Source organism: Fukomys damarensis, unplaced genomic scaffold, assembly GCF_012274545.1.
Source record: "Fukomys damarensis isolate Sample0158 unplaced genomic scaffold, DMR_v1.0_HiC HiC_scaffold_2, whole genome shotgun sequence".
Lineage (NCBI taxonomy): Eukaryota > Metazoa > Chordata > Mammalia > Rodentia > Bathyergidae > Fukomys > Fukomys damarensis.
Window position 1 is genome coordinate 26,155,213 of NW_022900914.1, and position 9,585 is coordinate 26,164,797.

Sequence of the window (9,585 nt, forward strand, 5' to 3'; positions counted from 1 at the left end):
ATAGGCTCTTCATTATGTCAAATTGGAAATGCGTTTTAAGCAGGTGAAGGAAATCTCAGTCCTCGACATTAGAAAAAGAACATATTATTCATTCTACTTTGTAATGTATTCCTGTTGGAATATCGTATGCATATGAAATGTCTGTTCCAAGCGCATGTAAAAACGTGCCTCCCTTCACTCCGCCTAGATTACCTGTGAGTCAGTCCTATCAATACTGAGGTCATTGATGGACAGGCAGAATCTGGATTCTAAAGAATTTCAGCTTAGGGAAACACTTCTTTTCAGACGTGGTACTGTATCATGTGAAACTATAAACAGTTTGGCATGTAGAGGTAGTATGTGCTAGCTGAGGTGTTTTGAGAATTCTTCATGTTATTCTAGGGAGAAGGGAAGTAGGAGTCTTACGACAGATATATTTGGGAAATAGTTGTGATTGTATTGTTTCCCCAAGTTGGTTTTTAAGTTGTTTATTGGAATTTGACCCTAAAAAATAAATTGCACATTTGCTAAGGTAAGTGCCATGACTTAGGACTTTAGTGTGGACTTTTAAATAATTTGAAGAATTTGGCCATATCAATCCATTCATTAGTAATTGGGATTACTAACGAGTAAGAATGTTGATTAAGGAATCATTTAGGCCTGCACTACTTTTCTGGAAGTCATTAGCTTAACCTTCAGGTACTCTGGAGGCCAGAGTCAAATTATGGGTAAAACATTTTTTTCTGGCTTAGACTGATGAAAAGCCCAGGACAGGTTTGTCTGCTTTACTGGGGCAAATGTGGGCAGTGACTTTGTTCGTGTCTTTTGGTAGCCTGTGGTTCTACTTCTAATTAGCTACATATGTGTGGCTGAGGTAATTAATCATCAGTGTACAGTTTAGAACTAGCAGTCCACTAAGAAAATGACCTTGCTTTTTGAAATATTTTCTTTCTAGGCCCCAATATGGGAGGTAAATCAACATATATTCGCCAAACTGGGGTGATAGTACTTATGGCCCAAATTGGCTGTTTTGTGCCATGCGAGTCAGCAGAAGTGTCCATTGTGGATTGCATCTTGGCTCGGGTGGGGGCTGGTGACAGCCAGTTGAAAGGAGTCTCCACATTCATGGCTGAGATGCTGGAAACTGCTTCCATCCTCAGGTAAGTGTGTGTTCCAGTCCCTTGAAAATGAAAGTGTCCATCTCATGAGAAATACATTTGAAAATTCATCCATGAAACGTCTTAAGAATGTTCAGCTCAGTTTAATAATTGTTTTCCTGTGAACTCTATGTACTTTAAAGGATCACTGGACCCCGGGCACAGTGGCACATACCTAGCTACTTTGGAGGTTAAGGCAGGAGAATCTCTTAAGCCCGGGAGCTCAAGATGAGCCCAAGCAACATAGAAAAACCCTATCTTAGAAAGCAGGCAGGGTCAGGGATTTAGCTCTATGGCTCTGTGCCTGCCTTGCATGTACAAAGTCCTAAGTTCGATCCCTGTACCCCAAAAATAAATAAATAAAAAGCAGGGAGGTACTGGGTGTATTGGAGCATGCCTGTAATCCCAGAAACTTAGGAAGCTGCGGAAGGAGGATTGCCAAGTTCAAGGCCAGCCTGAGCAACTTAACAAGACCCCATCTTACATTTTTAAGAGTATGGGGGCCGAGGATATACCTCAGTAGTAGAGCACTTGCCTAACATGCATGAGAGACCCTGGGTTCAGTTCCTGGTGCATCATAGTGGGTGATGGGGGTGGATATTGGTGGTAGCTGTAGAAGTTTTTGCAGGGTGGGAATGGGGTCCTGGGGATTGAACCCAGGGCCTGATGGTAGGTAAACTGTTTACCTCTGAGTTAAATCCCCTGCCCAAATATTGCCATTTTTCATTATGTTCTTAAGATTTCTTATAATAGCCCGCTTTATAAATCTCACATTAGGTCTGGGGATTTAGTTCAGTGGTACTGCCGCCTGCCTTGCAAGTGCAAAGTTCCAAGTTCAATCCCCAGTACCAGAAAATCAAACAAAAATCTCACTTTATACTTTTGTTTCCACAGTTCACACTCAATAATAGAATGGTCCTTTTTAAAATTTTTATTTTAAATAGTACATGTGTACAGTACATAATGATTACACTCCTCATAGGAATTGGTACATGGACTTAATATATCTTAACTATTTTTCCTTCCCTTCCTATTCCTTCCCCCAGCACTCCCTCCATTGATTGAGCCACTTTGCATCTGTAAAAAGTCTTGTCTTCCTGTTTCCTAGTATAAGAGAAACTATGTGGTATTTGAGCTTGTGTATCTAATTTACTTTACTTGACTGATCTGATTGTTGTGGAATAAATGATAATTGCTTCATTTGGTTCCTACTAGTTTGATTGGTAACTTTAAAAATACCTCTTTAGCATTTGTTTCTTCGTGCATCAGTTTTTTATATCCATCCTCATTTTTCTGACTTTGTTGAATTTTCTTATAAATAAAGGTAATTTGTTATGTTTGCTGCGTGTCTTTCCCAACATATGTCTTAGTTTTGTTTTGTTGTTTGTTTGTTTTTTTTTTTTTTTTTTTTTTTTTTTTTTTTTTTTTTTTTTTTGTATTACCACACTTTATGTCATGGTCAGTTGTCACATGTCATGTGTTTCAGGTCTGCAACCAAGGACTCTTTAATAATCATAGATGAATTGGGAAGAGGAACCTCTACCTATGATGGATTTGGTTTAGCGTGGGCTATATCAGATTACATTGCAACAAGGATTGGTGCTTTTTGCATGTTTGCAACCCATTTTCATGAACTTACTGCATTGGCCAATCAGATACCAACTGTTAATAATCTACATGTCACAGCCCTGACCACCGATGAGACCTTAACTATGCTGTATCAGGTGAAGAAAGGTGAGTCTGTACCACTCCTGTGTGATAATTTCAGAATAGGACAGTGGAAAACTTACTGCATTTGAAATCATCAGTAATTGCCTTAAATTATTAATGTTTATATAGAACACATTTGCCCCTCACTTTCCAGGAACACTGTACCTTGTCTTGTCTGTATTTCTGTGTCTGTGGTAGGACCATTCATTCTGGACCAATAACAGAAACAATCACCAATTCACCTACCTCCATAGCAGTATATTTTTTGTCAGAATAGGCAATAATAATATGCTTTTGAAGTCCCAAAGCCCTAGTTCTTATTGTAATTATTTGATTTTATTTTTAAGGTTATGTTCTTTGTTATTTATGCTTCACTGGGAATCCTTTTTAGTGACAATATTATTGCTGTTACAGAAAACAAGTCCTTGTAGTGGATTTAAATCATGTTTTTCTGTATGATTGAAGGGGCTTCAGAATATCTTTAAAAGACTAGATGAAGTATGGAGAGGATAGAGATATTTTTGTTCTTCACTGTGGATGTATATGATACTTGCTTCTACTTATATTTATTTACTTCTCTTAATGTGCAAAATGTCCAGCTTCAGGGGGCTGGGGATTTAGCTTAGTGGTTCTGCTGCCTGCCTCAAAAACGTAAGGTCCTGAGTTTAATCTCTGGTATCCCCCAAAAAATGTCCAACTCCAGCATGCATGGGATAAATAATTAGTCCAATTTTTTTTTTTAATAGGGAGGAGGATTTGCTGCAGTGGTAGAACACTTCCTAGTGTATGTGAGCCCCAGGATTCCATCACCACAAAATAATAATATCTGATGCAACCAAAGCTCAATAACTTTGCAACCATCATTATTATTAAATACCTGGAAAGACTATCTTCTCTTTCTCCTTTACTGGGAATTGAACTCGGGACTTTGCGCCTGCTAGGCAGGCGCAGTGCCACTGAACTAAATACCCTGCCCCTGGAAAGACTTTTAATTCAGTTTTTTCCCAAATAACAATGAAGAGAAGCTACCTAGTACTAGTTATTTGGGTCATGATTTTTATTTTCATTTGTTTGCCTCAGCTCAGAATCAGAATGAGATTACATAAGAATGGTAAACAGTTTGTCAAAGAAAATGCTAAATTCTTTAGTGAGTCCATCCATCTGATTTTCTTGAGTGACCTTCTCTGGAAAATGGTGTGGGTAGATCCAGTGGCCATACCGCTCACTAGTTACAAGTCAGTATATCTTGAATTAAATGCTGCTTTTAATTAATGGCACTTTTGTATGCCCCCCCAAACCCCCGTACTCCCTCATGAAATAAGAAAAACTGCAGAGAGATAGTGCTTTGATTAAGATACTCGGCTTTGGGGGATTATCTATTAACCTTTTCTTCTGGTATTTTTAATTTTTTCAGGATAAAATACAGTACTGTGTGCCAAGTCATAATCACTTTTCATTGGCAGCTTAATTAAAATTCTTTTATCTAAGTTACTCAAACATTTATTTAATGTATTTGAAATAGTCCAAAATTAAGTTTCCTAATTACAAGAAAGCATAAATCCATCTACATAAATTGCTGTTTCTCTCTACCTTGTCCCCATGCACATTTCCCAAATTTCATGTAGGTGTCTGTGATCAGAGTTTTGGGATTCACGTTGCAGAGCTTGCTAATTTCCCTCAGCATGTGGTAGAGTGTGCCCGACAGAAAGCCCTGGAACTTGAGGAGTTCCAGAGCATCGGATCCTCTCAAGGACGTGACGACATGGAACCAGCAGCAAAGAAGTGCTGCCTGGAGAGAGAGGTTTGTCTGTTTGTTTTTGTGATTATTTGTTTTGTTTTGGTACCGGGGCTCGAACTCCGGTCCTTGCATTTGCAAGGCAGGTGCCAGAACCATTGAGCTAAATCCCCGGCCCTTGTTTTTGTGATTATTTAATACCTTATGTGATACAATATAAATTAGGTCACCAACATGAGGGTATGTTGTTCCCCTGTATGATTCTAGTGCAGCGATGTGAACCTTTTAGAGACCGAGTGCCAACTACAAACCAAAACCCACTTGTTTATTGCAAAGTGGCAACACTACAAGTAAACCTAAATACTGAGGTTTTAGTTTCAAAAAACAACTCTACAGTAACATCTTTTGTCTTATAATAAAACCACAATAACCACGTGCCATAGGTTTGCCACCACTGTTCTAGTGTGTGCAGTTTGGTTTGGTTTGGTTTGGGGTTTTCTTGGATTGGTTTTTTGGTTATTTGAGACAGGGTCTCACTTTATAGGCTGGCCTTGAACTCAGTATGTCCCCCAGGATGGCCTCTAACTCATCAGGCAATCCTGCCTCAACCTCTTGAGGGCTCTTGTGTTTACTTTTTGATCATTCTGCTTGATTTCACTTATTTGGATGATCAAGAATTAATCTCTGGCTCTTCCTGTAAGTGACCAGAGGTGACGTATGAAAATAGTTCACTATTCTCTTGACCCAGAAAACCCCACAAAATCACGCAAATCAAGAGGCTGAAATCTTCACGTTCATTATAAGAACCCTGTGAAACTGCCCAGGCCGTCAAGGGTGTGCATATCCTAAAGGCCACCAAGTATCTGAAGGGGGTGTCACATTAAACAAGCGATGTGTGACAATCCAGCATTACAGCGTGGTGTTGGTGGGTGTGTCAGGGCCAAACCACGGGGCGGGACACAGGGTCAGTGGTCCAGAAAGAGTGCTGATACTTTTGTTGCACGTGCTTAAAAATGCAGAGTGATGCTGAGTTTAAGGGTTTAGATATAGATTCTCTGGTCATTGAACAAATGCAGGTGAACAAAGCACCCACGATTTACTTACAGATCTCATGGCCAGATTAACCCTTATGTGAGCTCCCCCTGACACTCTGAGATGATTCTTACTGAAAAGGAACAAACTGTCCCTCAACCAGAGGAGGAAGTTGCACAGAAGAAAAAGATAGGCATGGAAATAAATTAGGCATGAAATAAATTGAAATAAGAGTTAAAAGAAATTCATCCCTGAAGCCAGACATGGTGGCGGCATGCCTGTAATCCAGCACTCAGGAGGCTGAGGCAAGAAGGCTGACAAGAGTTTGAGGCCAGCCTGGACCATGTAGTGAATTCAAGTCTAGCCTGAATTACACAGCGAGACAGTCTCAGAAATCCAAGAAAACCAAAATAAATAAATAACAACTAATTGTTCAGATACATGTATCTCCAGTTAAATTGCATATGTACTTAGGTAAGATGGTAATAAACAAATGAAAAGACATAGTTCATAATTCCTGCTCTCCACTTGTTTAGCATGTAGTTGAGATAATAATGAATATGTCTTAGAGTGTAATGTGGTATGTAGCAAAAATTTATTAAAGTTGTGGGCAGGATGTTCTCATAGGAGAAGTGAATCTTACATTGGCCCTTCTGTGAGTAATAGGTCAAATTTAGATATTTACACAGAAAGGTATAACATTTGGTAACTTTTTTTTAGAAAAAAATTTAAAGTTTTGCTCTTTAATAATAAATAAATGAACCTTTGATGCACTACCTGGTCATGGCAGCATTTACTATGGTATTTTCTGACAACTTTTTACTTTTTTTTTTGTTTGTTTTTTGCTACCGGGGATTGAACTCAGGACATTGTGCTTTTGAGGCAGGTGGCAGAACCACTGACCTAAATCCCTGGCCCTACTTATTGTATTTTTAACTTTAACCCATTGATTTTATTTTCTTACTTGAAGGACAGATGCTATGTGGTTTTCATGGCTAAGGTATAGGTTTATGTGTTCTAGTTGACAAGCAGGAGAAATGCATCTTAACCTATTAGCTATGGAATGTTGCCATCCTGAGTGTGAGATTTTTGTGTGAGCACTTTAATGTATCAGACTCATAGTTCCTGGTGACCGGGGATTAGGCAGGCTTTTCTGTGTAATCGCTAATTTCCACTTAGATCAGAGGTTATGTACTTTTGGTATTAATGAGAATATATTTGGAAAAGTTTTGAAGCTGAAGGAGATCAACACATAACTATTGATTAGTCTAGATTTTAATATTTATTTGGGGGAAATATTGCTTTTCAATAAAGAAGTATTCTTTATTTTGTCAATTGGTTACCTACTTTTTTTTTTTGAGACAGAGTCTCACTACGTAGTTCAGATTGCTGTAGAACTCACTATATAGCTCAGGCTGGTCTCAAACTCAACAGCGATCCTGCTGCCCCAGCCTCCTTGAGTGCTGGGGTTACAGGAGTGCACCACCACGCCCAGCTTGGTTAACCTACCTTTTATCTTTAAGATATTTATTACGAGTTAGTTCCCTTGTGTGAAAAGCAGACTATTTAGTTCTGCTTCATACACAGTAATAAACATTGACATGGCTGTTACTCTTTGCTAGGAACTATTTTAACAATTTACACATTAATTCAATTCTCAAAACAAATTGGTGAGGTTGGTAATACTAATATCCCAGTTTTGTACATGAGGAATTAGAGTTAAGGAATTTGCCTCAGAGTCATATAGAAAATAATAACCATGTTCTTTGGGTCAGCAGTAACTGGGTAGCAAAATAAAAACAGAAACAGGGCCAGGGATTTAGCTTAGTGGTGGTACCACCTGCCTCAAAAGCTCAATGTCTGGAGTTTGATCCCCGGTACCAAAAAAAACAAAAACCCAGAAGCATCTTGTGTGGTGTAGGTGGTATGTGTAAGAGAGAGAGAGACAGACAGACAGACAGAGACAGAATTTCAGGTGTTGTTTATGTCTTACAATATTTGTTTGAAAGCCTTGAGTCTTTTACTCTGAGATTGTTTATATATCAATTATAAAAGCAGAGGAAGGCTGGGGATTTAGCTCCGTGGTGCCGCTGCCTGCCTCGCAAGCACAAGGACCCAAGTTCGAACTCCAGTACCAAAAAAGCAAATAAATAAAAGCAGAGGAACCTGAGAAGCTGTAAAATTTCAATTCCATTGTCGTGAGCAACTAGAAATAAATTTATACATTTTTAATGATTTGCAGTTAAGAAATCCATAAAACTGAGGGCTTTGCTATGTGTTCTAGACACTGCACACTTCTGCAGATTTTCTCTAAATACTGAGTAGCATGTTTGGATTGAAATTTAATTCACAGCTGGATGTGGTGGCACACGCCTGTAATCCCAGCACTCGGGAGGCTGAGGCAAGAGGATCGCTGCGAGTTCGAGACCAGCCTGGGCTACATAGTGGGTTCCAGGTCAGTCTCAACTACGTAGTGAGACTCTGTCTCAAAATACAAAAATAAAACAAAACAAGATATTTAATTCAGTTCATTGCTATCTGATGTGACTTTCAGAAAAGACATTTTACTGACTGTTGGAATGTTGACATGTTTTCCAGCAAGGTGAAAAAATCATTCAGGAGTTTCTATCCAAGGTGAAGCAAGTGCCCTTCACTGAAATGTCAGAAGAAAACATCACACAAAAGTTAAAACAGCTGAAAGCTGAGGTGATGGCAAAGAATAACAGTTTTGTGAATGAAATCATTTCACGAATAAAGGTTACTACGTGAGAAAACTCCAGTGGATTGAAGATAATATTGATAAGCTACCTGTTATGCTTTTGTATTGTTTTATATTAACCCTTTTTTCCTAGTGTTGACTACCAATGACCATTGAGTATCAACTGAAATATTTAGTAATACTTTATCTGAGTACATTTTCAAAGGTCTTTGAAAATTGAGAGTGTGACTGATGACTATTTAAATGGATATGAGCAGTAGGCTTTATGCTCAATTTTATAAATAAAGCTTATATAGTGGTGGAATTTGAGATGTGCTGTATTTATTTGTAGTATAAATAACTTATCCATATTTACTCTAGTGAATAAGTACCTTGTAAAAATAAAAGATCTTTAAGCCAGAGGACCATTTGTTGGCAGGAACCACATTGGCTGTGTATTTATTAGGTAAGGAATTTTATTTCTTCTTTTCTTTTCTTTTCTTTTTCTTTTTTTTTTTTTTTTTTTTTTTTTTATTTTTTTTTTTTTTTTTTTTTTTTTTTTTTTGGTACCAGGATCAAACTCGGGACCTTGTGCTTGCGAGGCAGGCGGCAGCAAGGAATTTTATTAACCCAGGGTCCTCCTGTGATCTACCAGTCTGCCATCTCCCACCCCTAGTCTGTGGTGAGACTTAGAAATTGAAATCTCTATTTTTAACAAAGACTTTGGATTGGGAACACTTACTTAGCCTGCCAGCCTTTTTTATAAGAATGAGATGGCGGGTTGAAGTTAGTGTCTGATTCTGCAGAATATGGGAAGAAAAGACAGTGTTTTGCAGTGGGGTAGTGGGTGATCCATATGGGAATGGCTGAAATTGGACCCCTACTCCATCTCCCGTATAAAAATTAACCCCAGTGACTTTAGATGAAATATATAAGACAAAGCTATCAAGCTTTTAGTGTTTATAGTTCTATAGAAAAAAATATTTGTATGTCTTTGGCTTCGGGAAGAATTCCTTGAGACAACAAGCCAAGCTGGGTGTGGTGGCACATGCTTACATCCCATCTATTTGGAAGGCTGAGGCAGGAGTTTCACAAGTTTGAGGGCAGTTGGTCAATTTAATGAGGCCTGTCTCAAAAAAATAAAAAGGAATGGGGATGAAGTTTGGTGGTTTAGTGCTTGCCTAGCATGGGTTGTGTATCTAGCAGTCAGTGCTTACTAGAGAAACAGATTTAATGCAAGATACACAAATATATAAGAATTTACAAGATTGGCT

General features: G+C 38.5%; 1 protein-coding gene across 1 annotated transcript in view; it reads left to right on the top strand.

The window, feature by feature from the left end:
- Nucleotides 1-8,642, top strand: part of Msh2 (mutS homolog 2) — a 69,096-nt gene extending 60,454 nt beyond the window's left edge. The window contains exons 13-16 of the mRNA XM_010615794.1: nucleotides 935-1,139; nucleotides 2,623-2,870; nucleotides 4,472-4,647; nucleotides 8,212-8,642. Coding sequence (XP_010614096.1) covers nucleotides 935-1,139; nucleotides 2,623-2,870; nucleotides 4,472-4,647; nucleotides 8,212-8,382 — 800 coding nt within the window. The 3' untranslated portion in view covers nucleotides 8,383-8,642. The remainder of the gene's footprint in view (nucleotides 1-934; nucleotides 1,140-2,622; nucleotides 2,871-4,471; nucleotides 4,648-8,211) is intronic.
- The last annotated feature ends 943 nt before the right edge of the window (nucleotides 8,643-9,585 follow it).